At 39.9% G+C, this 15,224-nt stretch overlaps 2 protein-coding genes across 2 annotated transcripts in view; both read right to left on the bottom strand.

The window, feature by feature from the left end:
* Positions 1-1,817: 1,817 nt before the first annotated feature.
* Positions 1,818-4,930, bottom strand: LOC113666237 (neuropeptide Y receptor type 6). The gene has a single exon (XM_089189058.1). The coding sequence runs from the start codon at positions 3,710-3,712 to the stop codon at positions 2,486-2,488; it is 1,227 nt and encodes a 408-aa protein (XP_089045184.1). The 5' UTR covers positions 3,713-4,930; the 3' UTR covers positions 1,818-2,485.
* Positions 4,931-9,824: 4,894 nt separating this feature from the next.
* The window catches only part of LOC113666238 (clathrin heavy chain 1), a 29,263-nt gene continuing 23,863 nt past the window's right edge, over positions 9,825-15,224 (bottom strand). Inside the window, exons 25-32 of the mRNA XM_027181991.2 lie at positions 14,510-14,667; positions 14,240-14,404; positions 13,592-13,867; positions 12,448-12,729; positions 11,855-12,136; positions 11,455-11,676; positions 10,741-10,816; positions 9,825-10,275 (exon numbers count right to left, since the gene is read on the bottom strand). Of these exons, the coding sequence (XP_027037792.2) occupies positions 10,145-10,275; positions 10,741-10,816; positions 11,455-11,676; positions 11,855-12,136; positions 12,448-12,729; positions 13,592-13,867; positions 14,240-14,404; positions 14,510-14,667 (1,592 nt within the window). The 3' untranslated portion in view covers positions 9,825-10,144. The remainder of the gene's footprint in view (positions 10,276-10,740; positions 10,817-11,454; positions 11,677-11,854; positions 12,137-12,447; positions 12,730-13,591; positions 13,868-14,239; positions 14,405-14,509; positions 14,668-15,224) is intronic.

The raw sequence follows: 15,224 nt of genomic DNA on the forward strand, positions 1-15,224 counted from the left end.
CGAATTTGTTGCCATACAAATGTCTCGACATACACATCTAAAAGAAAAAAACGCAACTTTTCCAACCAACTATGTAATTGATAGCTCCTTGTTATCATGTTAATGCGCTATGAATGGATATAACACTCCCCTGGATTCTGCATTTTCTCGACTTTGAGCAAATATAGTTTCGCTATCTAAATAAAGGTGCTGTAAGAGGTGATGTAAGTTGGTGTCAGATTTAAATCTATGTCAACGTAAATTAAAATGCATTGAATTAGTGGGTTTTTTGAAATCGCTTTAATAAAGTGCATCGCTAGTATTCTATAATAAGGTAATTTCTGAAAATAAAACAATGTAACATGCACCAGTCGAGTTTATGTCGCGTATGTCTACCTTATATACAATTTGTACAGATGAAAATATATACGTTCGAAATAGAGGGCGCGGCATGGAAGTCGCTATGCTCATGCATACATGGGCTGTCACAACCCACCTATTAAAAAAAAAAGAAAAGAAGCGAAAAGCCGGCTGAAGAGTTTTGTCATCTTTATAACTCAACAGGGAGAAAAACGAACTCATTTGGTAGAGTCCAGTGGTAGTGACTATAAAAAGCTGGTTTCAAATTCTGCTCCAAAAAGTACAAAAAAGTCCCAAAATTTACTGTCAAAAGTTTCGTGATGAAAATTAATGGGAAGGTTAAAATGAATAAATTGCTGGTATGTTGCAGATAGTGTCCTTGGCTGAGAGATTATCCTCAAAATTTCATATCTGCCTCCGAAACTTTTTGCTTCTCCGCCAAATATTCATTTTGAAAACAATCTCTCAGCCGCAGACGTTATTAGCCGAGATATCAGCTGCCTAATGGTAAATCCCATTAACTCGTTTTAAGGGAAGTTATCAGATAACACTCGAATGATTTTTTTTTTTCACAAATTCAGGATTTTTTTTGGGATATGGACGCGCTGTTAAGTAAGTCTAGCAGGTACGAAATTTTTAAAAATCACACGGGGCCATTTGCGAGATAAACGGAGCTAACATTCAATTAGCGTCTGGTAACATTATGATGAATAGTATCAAGAGAGTATTCGTTTGATAGTGCCTTGAATTCGTTCATTCTTCATCGATACGAGGACCTGTTCTCAAATTCAGTACAATAGCCGCGAACAAATTGAAAATTTTTGTCATAAAAAAAAATATGGTTTATTCTTTTTTTTCGAATAAGGCGTTTCCATAAACAGTACCTTGTCGCAGCTGATATTTCAACAACGAACTTAGCGGCACCATAACTTTGAAACGGCGAGATTATAGAATTGGTTGAAATTCTCTCAACCGCGAGTGCTTACTCTACAGAGTCAAGATCTTGAACTTTGATCAAGGAAAAAGTATATTGAAGATTTTCCGCTACCTTTTCTGAAAACACTGGCAAATTAATGGCGTTTTCGACGCCACGCCCGCTTTTTCTCACTTCAATCATTTGTATAACACGTGCGAAAATCTGAATATAAGAGAGTCTCAATAGGTGTTGGCTTTTACGACTATTGGTTAAAATTTTGGCCATTTTGCATTTCAAGGTTACATTTTTTTCTGTTTGTGTGGAAAGAAATATCTTTACAGTTAACATTTTTTACGACTAACGGTTAAAATTTGCCGTTTTACGGCTAACGGTGAACCCCATTAAGACCGACAATGAGAGACTGAAGCAGTCAGATTTTAAGAACACTATTTTCAACAACCTTGAGTGTGCGGCAGACTTCCCTCTGGCAAACTTTCTTGTCTGTATTCACAGACAGTATAAGCCTCCTTATCCACCTTTTATGCTAATATCACTGCTAATGTAAACTAAATTCATTTTTAATAGCCTCGGCTTGCTTTTTTTACATGTGATATTAAATACGTTACAATGGACGCCTAAATAAATCACTACTGCTTTAACTTTATGCTTAACGAACCTTTTCTGGTCATTTGTTATTTCGTTACTTCAATTAATCGCGTCCCTCCTGTTGATTTTTATTTGCTTTAGAACGTTCACTTGATGCGAAGCCACGTAGCGAGAATACGCGCGATGCGTGCGATACACGCGGTAAAGGAAAGCAGCTGGCGCAATATTTTCGCCCACGGATGGCTGTCTGAATCAATTGCGCCCGGTCAGTCGAACGGCCAATAATTCCTTCAACTACTAATGGAGGTTACATATGCTTCTCTATTAATAGGAAAAAAAATCGAAGAGGACAATGAGGCTTTGAATAAGTATACCAATTTTAGCAATTTTTTCTTTGGTTCTTTGTCAAGGCGTGGGAAGCCGGAATCGGGAATCTCGCAATGACAGTTAATCATGTTATACACGCCAGGCATTTAGTTAAGATTTCCGGATTTAGGAAATCGAACCCAAGCGAGGTCAGGAGAATTACTAATTACCCTGTCGTGATTTATGCTGTAGTCGTAAGATCTAACGGGAAATGAAGGTTTGAACGTTCAAAAAAATGCTTTAACAATCGCAAGTCAACTATTTCTTACACATCACTAGTTTTGCAAACGCATTCGCATAAAACTTGCTCATGGTGCCGTACAAAATGGGATGGAACGCGCCTGGAAGACAATGCAATAAAAACATGTATCTCCTGACGATTGGGTAATAAGGCCAAGTTGATGGCCCGCCGTTTACTTGCTCGTAGATAAACGAAACTTGGATCGGAATGTAGCAAATGATAAAAATTATAATGATCACGTATATCATTCTTAGGATATCCAGCTCTAGATCTGTCACGTTTGCATCTGTATGTTGCGAATGTTTCGCTCTCTTCGATGTTTGGCCTCGAGAAGAGCGATCATCCAAGGAACCTTGTCTCCAACAGCATCCATTCGTAATTTTCGCGATTAGATATTTCGCGTTACCCTCGGATCCGTTCTTTTGCGACGATTTATGAACAATTTCCAGTCTTTGAAGATGGATACACACGTGTTCATCTGTTTGTAGCTGTGTTCCGTCCTCTGTGGAATCACTTTTGCGCGCAGCAGTAGCCCTTGCCATGTGTCTCTTCAGTCTCAGAGCAACAGCACCGTACGATATGACGATTATGAGATATGGAACAATATAGCTTAGAAAGAGACGAACAATCGAGTAACGGGTGTGCGTTGGTGCATGGATAGTTGTATCGCCTGGGAACAAAGCTACACAAAAGTGACTTGTTCCATACTTAGTAACACTATGCACGACAGCAGATGGTGCGACAACTGTCAAGGCCGCGCTCCACAACAGACTCAACACTACAAATACTTTTCTCTTTGGCAGTGGCCCTAATTGACCGCGATATGTCACAATTACTCGGTACCTTCGTGCTGCGATCAAAGCCAGAGTGTAAGTCACCACTAACGTGGCCGTCATTTGCACCGGAAACACCAGTTTGCATGCAGCTTCACCGAAAGGCCACGCTTGCATCCAATCGTAGACAAAGTAGAATGGAAAACACAGCGAACTGATCATTTCCGCGGCAGCCAGATTGGTGACCAGATAGTAAGAGAAAGGCAGTTGATGGTAAGACAACAAGAACATGGCTCTGCAGACCACAGCGTTTCCTGCAACACTCGCCAGCGTGATAAGCACGAGTACAAAAAGACGGAAAAAAATTGAGAGCAATGGCTCATCGATGTAAGGATAAACACTCTGGGCGACTGAATCGTTGGCTGTAGAATTGAATGCAGCTGTAGAATTGAATGTGGCTGTAGAGTTCATTTTGAGATGTTCTGTTGACACCTAGTCGTCGCGAAAATAACTCTGAAGAACAATCTAGCGCTGAATATTGATAGCGCTGTTATTGACCTCTCGATTAACCGACCTCGGAAAACTGGATTGTGCTGATCAGCGAACGTCGGTTTAATTAGGTCGATACGCTCTGTCAGGCTGGATAGGATAACACCAGGAGGTTCCGAAATAAGTCACCGCTGGTTCACATTTGTCATTAAGTCCTCGAATTTGGACCCGTCTCTGAAAACACTCCGGTCGTAAAAATTTCCCCGCATCACGGCCCACGCTACCGGGATATTTTATCATGCGTTGACCTGTGTACCTAAGTGATTGTGGCCGACCAACCTTCCGCACGAAATAAGATTCTTTAAATAACTACCATTTAGAAACCTTTCCACCTTTTTTTTTGTTTCTTTTTTTTGGGGTTTCATATAGGTTAAACCATCTGATGAAAAAGTAATTTCCAATTCAAAGTGATCGAGCTTGACTTTAGGGTGAATATTTTATTTCATTTAACCACAAAACATCATAACTACATATATATATCGAAACTGACATTTGGTTATTAACAATTATTTCTGCTTCTAATTGCGATTTTACACATCTAGATACTCACATTGAAATTGCCTTGAAATGAGCCTAAGTAATACTGGTTATCTTCATACATAAATCGATATCAGTCTCATGTTTTTTTGTTTGTTTCAGAGGAGGATTCGTGACTGGAATCGTGCGGGGTCTCAAAATGCGACACTAGTAAATTTGTGTGATGTAAAATTTTCAGAGACAAGTCTTGTGCTAGGCAATCAAAGCGTGCAGGAAGATTTTCAAGCTATTAGATACAGAACACTTTTCATTTGCATAACAACGCAGCTGACGCGACGGAACAACAGCTACTCACCGTAAAAACATCCCTACTTAAAATTTACTTTATAACTCTTTCAGAAATCTTTGAAGAGTATTGAAAGCTAACAACCCTAAAATCGAATGAACAAGTGGCGTTTTCATAAATCCAATCTTTTTTTTTTGTGGAATTTAAAAAAATTCGATATTACTTCAGCCACTAAATTTTATTTTTATGCAGTCAAGACGAAGAGTTTGGTGCATTATTTCTCAATGTAAGTGAAATGGCCCGTTTCATTTGCTTAAGACAATTACCATGCTTCACAGTTTGTGCGGAAAGTTGACTTATTAAAATATGCCACAATATTCTATGCAAATATGACAATTTATCAATTAGCTGGAGAATTAATATACCATTTTAGGTACTCCCAGCAAGACATTGTCGCTTACCGTATATCATTAGCAAAAGTTATGATTTTTTAAACAAAAGACAAGTCGATGTTGCCCGTTTTGTGTTTTACATCAATTTTTGAGAGGGCATAAACGAGGCACGAAACAAAGATACTAACCATTGTTTTGTACAGAAGTTGCAGTAAATTGCTTACTCGTTTTAGATCTGAAAACAATATGCTCACTGCTGAAAGAGTAATAGAATTCCTCCTGTAGACTTTTGCAATTGTTATTCCATCATGCCAAAGGATAGTTTTAATATTAATGTTAGATTCATATTCTTTTGATTACCTATGCAAAATGTAGAGAGAACTAAGACAGAACAGGGAACTAAACAACTTTGTTTTAAACACATTTTTGTTCTTTAGGCCACAAATCTAACAGCAGCAGCACCCAAATTCAATGTGCACAGTAGAGACATCCTCGATATATATCTCTCCATATCTAAACCATATATACAATTATCCTTACGAACACCTGTCTCGATGTAAATCAACAGTCAAATACATTTGGTTCTTTCTGTTACAAGTCGATAGGATTTGATCATATTCTCGCGCCAAAGTCGCAACGGCGTAATAAGAATGACAGTTGTCCTTGAAGTAAAGAAAAAGGCTTACGATTATCGTTGAAATTTGCTTGCTCTATCAATTGTTATGGCTTCGTATTTATATCATCATTGTCAGGTAATAAGGGGAAAAAAACATTGTAGGCGAGGTGGCCTCCAGAAAATATCCGACATCTACAAGAACATCTGTCAGCCTCCGCACAACCACTTAAATCTGAAGGATTATAACCGCAATAGAGCTGACTACAACCCTTGCTGAAACGTGATCGAGTTTCAAATTGCATCTTAGATAACAGGACGATTCCCACAGTCATCTTCGTTCTCTCTGTTTCCCCATTTCCCCAAGGTCAATAAATTGGCACATTTACGTCTCTTTAACTAAACTCAGTCTCAAAGGCATACAGGTCAAAAAAAATGTGTTACAAGGAAATGTGAGAAAAAGTAAGTTTTATAAAATCTCGTCCATTGAAATAAGAAGATCGACTAATCGCTTAAAATGAAAGTCGCAGGGAGGGACCAGGGTTTTCTAAAAGGAACAGATGACGTGCAAATTTGACCGAAGTAAAACAATTACGTAAGTGTGTCAGTTCTGATGATTTACGGTCCAGCCATTTATAACTTCCTAGGAAATAATCTTTGCATGAGTGTTTATTTCACGAAGATGGACGCACTTGCCACGGGAAGCATGCGCGCCGGCCAGGGAACTATGAGGCGTCTCGAAGAAACACTTGATTAAGGAAAATATTTGCTGATCAGAACCTGCATGAACCAGAATACCCAAAATACCCGACATGCAAGGACAAAAGCATGTTGACAGTATGTTCTTTACGTGGGACACCAGCATGCAAAAAGTAAAGTAATTCATTTTAGCGCAAACCGTTTCCATAACCTTATCAAAAATACAGCAGCTGAAATCGTGACATCAAATTACGTTGTCGGAAAGAAGAGAGCCATATACAAGACCGATTAAACCATAAATCAATGGGTGACGGTCTAGGGAACCCAGCCGGTGAAAAATCAGAGACAAAGACATCGGTGCTGCAGTTTCTGTATGGAACTTCCTAATGAAGAGTATTCTTTTATTTTTGTGGTCTCACACTGAGTGAATGAATAAATTGATGGGCGTTTTTATTGATCGGTTAGTTTGAAATGATTAGGACGCTGTCACACGTTGTGCGAGATAAGGTCCAAAACACTCAACAGTTACCTATAACAAACAAATTTTTTGGGTTCCCTGACAAGTCATCTTCACTAACAAATAATATTTCCCTGATGTGCTAAATATACTCTAAACTACGATAACATAAGAAATATCAGCAACCTAAAATCGAATATTCTCCGTATCCAGCAGCCTTATTACAAGCCAGATCTCCCCTTACCCTATGTGGCTGGTGCTTTTGCGTGACTTATTTTCTTTAGGCGGCGGATCAACGAAAACGAGAGACGACGCGGAGAAGGGTTCCGGATGAAAAATATTGGTAACAGTGACACTGATAAACGCCAGGTTCGTTTTAACGGGCTTTTTTTAAATTAAAAATTCAGAGCGGCAGTTGACAATAAAAGCTGTCTGCAGGACATATCTCGTTCCCCGAAAGAAAGGCTAAACTGCACGAAAATAAAAAATAGGTATGCCATGCGTAAATGTGTCTACTGTGAGGGCTCGTGGTGTGGGAAGTAATACATGTACTTAACTTCTTCTTAGCTTCGACGACATTGACTTTATAACCTGCGAAGAATATTGGAAGGAACGTTTACGTAATGTACATATCTCAGTAACACACCTACATAGCGGTAGTGAGTGGGATTTTTCGATAATAGAAGGTTGGAAGAACTTCGGTAAAAATAAGAACTTCTTAAACGAAATTTATCGAGGTAGATTACTAGTAAATGTTAACTTAAATTGTTCAATAGAGAGACAGCTTCGTGTAAATAAAGCATACTAATTTGCACCATTTTATCAATGCAATTAAAAACCTCATTTTGAACGTGCCGCCGCAAGTGATTTCCGAGTTTTATACTCACAGCTTGCGCTCAAATTGCTGCAGTTCAGACACGATATCAAAGTTGAATTGACGCACCGGTACGCCTTGTTTTGTTTTTCGGCCTTGCTTTGTTTCCTGGCCTTGCTTTGTTTTCCAGCCTTGCTTTGTTTTCCAGCCTTGCTTTGTTTTCCAGCCTTGCTTTGTTTTCCAGCTTTGCCTTGTTTTCTGGCCTTATCTTTCTCGAGATTCAATGCGGTCTTTATTTCACGGCACGTTCTGGCATTCACAAAGTGTCAATAGTCAACCCATGCACGATGCAATCGCGGTTACTGTAGTCGTGGGTCGTTACCTAGTCCACAATTGATAATAGATTGAAGATTCGCCATCGAAAATATATCAAACTCTCAAACACATCAGACAAACTTTTACAGCAAACTCACAAACAACTCCTCCATTCACTTTCACTTAGGGATAACGCTCGAAACGTCAGCTTTAGAAACTCTTTTAGATGGCCAATTATCATTACAAACTCAGCTGAGTTGAGTTTAACAAAGTCTGCAGTACCGTTTTGATCTTTCCAAAATCTGTCCGGTTTTAGTTGTGAAAGCGATCGCAGTAGGCGGCGGAGTAGTTGTTCGGGGCCGACCACTACCAAAACGAGCTTTGCGGCGACTTTTTGACACCTCTTTTCATGAAAAAGTTTATAAAGATCTCACTCTGCGGATGACCAACCAAGACGTTGTCAAAGACAAAACACTTTTTATGACTTCAGAGCAAAATAAGAACAAAAATCTCAACATCATTATTTCTACAACTTAGTGTATTTACTTCTTTACCAACTTGTAATAGTTGTTACTGACACTGGCCCCGGCCTTTTTTAAACACTTACATTTTTTAATTAAAATTCTTTTAAGAGTTTATACGAAGCATCGTTGGGCGAAAAACAACTAAATTCGAGTTCAGGTTCAAACCTACCTAAACAGTTTTGTAAATCGTTTCAATTGTTTTCGATATGACGTGAAGTACGAGCCGTGGGAACAGTTAAAGTAATGGGTTGATTGATTTGGTTCAATTGCGGGTGGCTGGGTCCAAATGTTATTAACACTTAACACACTTCTTTAAAATTTAGCGGGCGAAAATAATCGCGTGCTTTTCAAAGGATATTAGTAGGTTTAGAATCTTTCTTTCCTTTCAAATCAACAGGAACCTCTGTATTTCACAGCAGTGAACTGTGCTGCCTCGTAAAAATCTTCACTTAGTCTACCACGTGAAATGTGTCGCGAAATTCCATGTTAACGAATAATATGGTAACATGCACGTTTGCTGAATTCGAGTCTAGAAATCTGACATTGAAAAAAATGCGGAGAAAACAGTGGACTGCACTTCGCTTTCCCTTTGACTTTCTTTTCTGTGTTTATACGAAGCATCGTTAGCCGAAAAAAAAAAAAACCACACTATTAGTCGTTTCGATTGCTTACGACAGTGATGCGAAACACGGGACGTGAAGTTAGAGTCGTCGGCTGATTTGACGTCAACACATGCGACGCGCAAAGGATCTGCAACACTCCCATTTTGAAGATCTTATAAGGGATGCAACACACATAGACAATTTTTCGCAACTTCGATTTCCTAGGATAATACAAGCTTATTTTCACTGTGACGATTTCACAGCCATCGAAACCCAACACATGGAATTCGTAGCTCGTAATTCATTTGTTCCTAAACGCGTACCTTAGAAACCACAATTGCTTCCACAAACATTGGCCGAACACACATATTCACCCTCTACCACTGATGGATAACTAAAATCTCGCCTTGTTTGCAACAAAGAATTTCTGCCTTCATAATTTTTCCTAGGGAGGTTTCGTGAAGGATGAAGTGTTTTGCCAAAGAACACGACACATTTACCCGGCCAGCTGGGTTTTTTTTTCGAAAATCCCGGTAAGTTAACGAGCCCGAAGCCATACTTTAAAATCAAAATTTTGTGAAAAAATGGGCAGACCATTTTATTCTCTAGCTGGTAGTCTAGTTGCATAATTTTCAATAGGTTTGAAACCCCCATCTTGGATAAAAAAGAACCAAACAGCTTTACGAGCCCGTTTAGTAACTGGAACCTTCGGGAAACGGGCCAATGTGTCTCGAACCCGGATCGACCCGGAGTTTTAGCGTAACAATCAATAGGCCGACACGTTTCCCACAAAAATGTCTGTGAAGCACTGAAGAAAGTTGAACTCAATCTCCCTAATAAAGAAACCACTGATAATGAAATGAATGGTGTTTTATTACCCATACATACATACGTAGGTTTGGCATGCTAGGAGTAGATCAAATTCAAACCAAACAAACTCTATAGCGGAAGTCAATTAAAAGTATAAGGGCAATCACTTCACCATATACTAATTCTACAATTTACTCCTTAATACGGCGATAACTGAATGGCTGCTCAGTTTTCAGTCTTAGATGAATTCACAATTTTAAGTTACATAGTAAGCCCTAAGCCAGACTAGAATATAAAAAAAAAGCCATTGAAATATAAGGCCTAGCTATTCATGTTCGTTACTAATTTTCTTTGAAATTCTCTTGTCACATATAACCCGGCCCCGGGGGCATCTGATACCCTCCGGGATACTGTTGGGGCGGCATGCCTGGTACTACACCAGGAGGCATATTGGGAACCATACTTGGGCCTGCTGTGATCATTAACTGGTCAGCACCTGTAAGGATGGCAGAACACAAATCAATACAAGTTTTGTGTATATGACCCGACGAGGGCCTGTGTTCTAGTAGGTTCCAGGTGCCACAGGAAACCTAAGTTGTCTTTTGGTGCCTTAGATAACTTTGCCTTATGAAATCCTTTTAACCCTTTCACTCCCAAGATCTCATTAGTAATTCTCCTTACTATCTGCTAAATGATTCTCATTATGTTAGTTTAGAGAATTTGGTATCATATCAATTAGTAATCCCATAATTGGTATTTTTCTTTATTCTCATCGCTTGTCTGCGTGATATTGTAGAGATAGTCAGGAAAAATTCTGTTTCGGTCACTCACGGGAGTTGAAGGGTTAAGAGCCAAGTATTCAAGATATGTGGGGCAAAAGCGTCCAGGCACCTAGCGAATCAACTGAGAGCACAGCATTATAATGCCTCAGAAGAAAAAACAAAAAAGACTGGTACCCCACCGAAAACGATTGGCTGATCCTGCTTGCTCTCCTCTTGATCTTTTCGCTCAGCTTCAGAAACGGCTAGCTTGTTCACCTGTCGAGGCAACAAAATGGAAATCAGTTAACAAATTTCCAGACTAATGTTAAATTCTACACAGAAACCAGTAGGCCCTTGGTACTGGAGCTCCTCGCAATAAAGTGACCAGCTCTAATTGGTGCTGCTCTGATGAAGCAGACCAGTCCACTTCAGTTCGTTCAAAACGAGCATCTGATCAGTTTCTCCTTGCCAGTGTCAGTGCTTTGCATAATCATGTATATCATGATACGATACATGGGTTTTCATTAGTTCTTATTTACGATCTATTGGAGCACAGATGCATAGATGACGTCACCATTAACAACATTTTTCTTTTGTCATCATTGAACACAAATAGATTCCATGTTGCCAAGGGTCTGTACAATAATAGATCACAGAAAATGCCAAAATGTGCTCAGAACATCAGTGTCACACCTGGCTGTGCCATGTGCGCCACTTTTTTCTTCCTCAATATTACGAATGATCACAGACCTTAATTGTGAGCAAAGCTTAGTGCTCTGCTTAGCGACAAAACAAAATTATCCGCTTGAGGCTTGAGAAAGGAGTTCATTGCACTAGCCATGACATTATGGCGTGTCTCTCAACTTAGGAATGTAACGACAGTTTTAAAATTTGCCTCACTGGAGCCCACATACCTTGTCTATATATTCCTTAAAAACCTGCACCATATAGGGCATTGCAAAGTCGATAAGATTGTGTCTCCAGGCCAACTCTAGAACAACATCAGGACTGAGGAGATCGTAGCACATGAACAGGCAGGCTGCGAAGCACTCGTTGTTTCCAATTTCCAGGAACCAGTGGATAAGATCTTCTGCTGTGGCGTTGTTTCGGGATTCGGCAGCGTACAACATGGCGTCCTAGCAAGCCATAGAGACGACTCAACATTAGCAACATTCCTAACATATACACGAAATAGGTACAACCCAAACCTGCTTCTGAGGTCATGTTTCTCGCTAGGAAAACTTGTCAAAAACAAAACTGAAAAAATTACCAAAAGTTAGATAGACATTTGTAGTAATTGATAATTCAACGCACCTTGTAAAGCTTGTCCCTCTTACACAATTCCACTGACTGCTGCCAGCGGTTGTTGCCCTTGTAAAGATAGGCTGCAATGCGGCGGAACTCGATCAGCTCGTGTTTTTCAAGTCGCTGGGCCAACGCAATGTTATCGAAGTTGTCGAAGGCATCGATTGAAGCGCGAAGGCCGTTGTAGTCTTCTTCTTCAATGAGCAGATCATTCAGAGCCTCGTTTATAGCCTTGTTGTTGTGACTTTGCACCGATCGTAAGTACGGTTTGACAAGTGGCAAATGATTTACCTAGAAATAACAAAACCAGAAATGAAACAAGGGTCAAGGAAAACGTCGCTTAAAAAATTTAAGTTGTTTATTCAAGGTTCCCATTTAACCCGTCTTGAAAAAGCATCCAAATTCGTTCCAGTTAATTAGACATTCATGTTTCACCTGCAAGCAGACACAATGCAAGTTTCTTTACCAACTTTGTTCGATTGAGTTTACTAGCTCATTACATGAACGGACAAACATTTTGTTTTACGATTACCGGAATCAATTGGTCCAGGTTTTGGCTGAGTAAAATCACCGAGCGTCAGAAAATGACTTGTTTCACGTACCTTCTTGAAGAAATTCACGGCACGGGTGTGGTCCATGCGTGGGGTGAGTACCATTAGGAGATCATTAATCAACATCGGCCTGAAATCCAAGTAGAACTGCAACGACTTGTAGTACAACTCAATGTTAGCCACTTTACAAATGACATCTTTGAAAAGAGCCTCTTTCCAGGCCACTGTTGGGTGAGTCATCATGGTTTGTACTGCATTGTCGTATTCTTCGTATTTCTCGTACAAGAACACAAGCTCTGACCACAAATGAGCTTGCTCAGCTGCGCGGAGAACCTGCCAACAAAATGCAAATGATTAAACACTTTGTCCACAGTTATAAAGGGAGGGGGGGAGGGGGGTAGATACCGCAAACGTAGCGAGAGAGACACCATGGTAATCGAGCAAAGGCTCACCTCTAGGAAAGTGTAAACAGAACAAGGGCTAAGCTGTGTATGGAATGAATACTTATCCGAAAGAGAAGGTTGAGGAAGGAAGGGAGAACGCCAGGAAAGCAAAGCAAGCAAAGCAAGCAAAGCAAGCAAAGCAAGCAAAGCAAGCAAAGCAAGCAAAGCAAGCAAAGCAAGCAAAGCAAGCAAAGCAAGCAAAGCAAGCAAAGCAAGCAAAGCAAGCAAAGCAAGCAAAGCAAGCAAAAAACAAATGGCAATGACCCTGCAAACCACCCCTAGGTTCCCTCGACACCATATTAGTAAAACAAATGCAATAACCTCGTTTTAACTTTTCTTAAATACAAGTAGCCTCCTTCAAATTCCACTCCTTTGTTCCCAAGAGAATTTCAACATCTTATCATGCCAAGGGTATAAACAACAAGTTTAACATAAATGCGATGAACGGGCTGAACAAACATATCGGGTTAAGACTACTTGATAAGGAACACGTCTATAAACGACTCTGGGGATTAAAACAAGCTCAAAACTGTTCAAAATTACTCGAAAGAAATCAAGAGTCAGTTGTTGTTTATTTCTACTATTCACGGAAACGGATTGTTTCAAAATAAAGCAATCAATGAGGCGTAAATGTGGCGGAAGACCGTAACAGAAGCCATGACACAATGAAGTACAACGTCTTCAGAAGCTGAGAAGGAGAGATAGGGATGACTCACTGACAGTAACAAAGATACGAAATCTTGAGCACTCACCTTAGGAATATTAACCCTAGACCAAAAGAGTTCCAGATGTTCCCTCATCTTGGTGGGTTTGTACTTTGAATACAAGATCGCCAACTCTGTAAACATGCCCATATGTGCTCGCTCCAGGCCCAACGCGGCCTCCATCAGGGATATGAGCTCTTCAAAGTAGCCTTGATTCTGGTAGAAATTGATTAATTCTTCTAATTCATCCGCATGCACCACGATGTGAAGTCCACACATTTGGGCCAAACGGAATTCTTCTCCCTCAACACATGCGAAACAAACCTGCAGATAAAGGATGACATTAACATTCACAATGATGGATCAAAACAACGTTGCGAAACCAACTAAAAGTTAGAATTTCTGAAAACCAAAAAATTCCTTCTGGTAAAGAACTGAATTTCAGCAGTGAATGCCAAGAATTCAAAGTCTATGCAACTACAATTACTGGAGAAATGGGAAGATAACGAACTGAAATTGATCCCACTATGATTGGTTGAGAGGGTGGTGGCGAGTTTTCTAACCAATCACAGAGGGAAGAAAGGATAAACCACTGCAATACTGGATAGTTTTAGACACTCAAGAACAAACTCCCCATATTAGACGATTACTACTAAATTGAAGTTTTGAAAAGAAACTATAAAACGTTTTACCCACCTCTTTCCATGTCTTTGTGCTGTTTGCCTTCCTGGCGCCGTCGACAGCTGCCTGGTATTCTCCTAAGTGAACTAAAGTAGAAGCTAATTTGGCAAAATTCGACACGTTGTTATACAGAAGTTTGGCAGCGTCGAACATTTTCTCGTCAAAGCATCGGTCGCCGACCTGCAAGAATAGAGGGGAACTATTTTACCATCAAATCCTACCACCAAATTAGAGACCAAGTAACAATAGCAAAACACAAAGAGTAATGATTCCTACTACACGTACCTGCTGAATTTGTGCGTGGTTTGGTCCGGATATAAATTCTTCGAGCTCCGCGAGGCGATTAGTTTTAGCGAAGGCAAAAATCAGTTCTGTTTCTACAAATGAATCTCTGGACTTCTTCTGAGCCATCTGCAGGAAGCGCACGACATCTTCGAAGTTTCCTGAGAATACAAGAAAACGAACAGACAGTTGATTTAGTTCACCTGGTATGCTAGAAGAACTAGTCAGTCACTGACCAAGGTTTCAAAGCCGATCACGATCCTTTTTACCTCCATAAAAAAGGTTCTATACGTACAGCTAATAAGCAATGAAAGTAAAACCCAATTAAATTGTCTGAAGCCCTGGAAAAACAGGAGTGACCAGGTCACGCATGGTTTAGCTTGGTGCCTGATACGTCGAAAGGGCAGCGCAAGTTCTTCCAAACTAATCCCAGTCCGAAGTGAAGCAAACAAATCAACAAATACATTCCATGTTGCCCTGCCTCTGTTTAAAAATTGCTCACAGATGGCGACAAAATGGGGTAAGAACAGCGTGTAGAATCGAGCTTGTCATATAACATATCATATCTTTGTTGTAAGCTACTTCAACAACCTAAAACGATGCCTTACTGGTCGGGGTATTGAGTGACTAGAAACTGTCATGGGCTAAGTTTTCAAGGCAAACGCTATGTGATAAGTCAGTGATTACTCTCACCACTGAGAGTAAAATTAGGCAATAC

The sequence above is a fragment of the Pocillopora damicornis genome, chromosome 12, assembly GCF_964200805.1.
Source record: "Pocillopora damicornis chromosome 12, jaPocDami1.2, whole genome shotgun sequence".
Taxonomy (NCBI): domain Eukaryota; kingdom Metazoa; phylum Cnidaria; class Anthozoa; order Scleractinia; family Pocilloporidae; genus Pocillopora; species Pocillopora damicornis.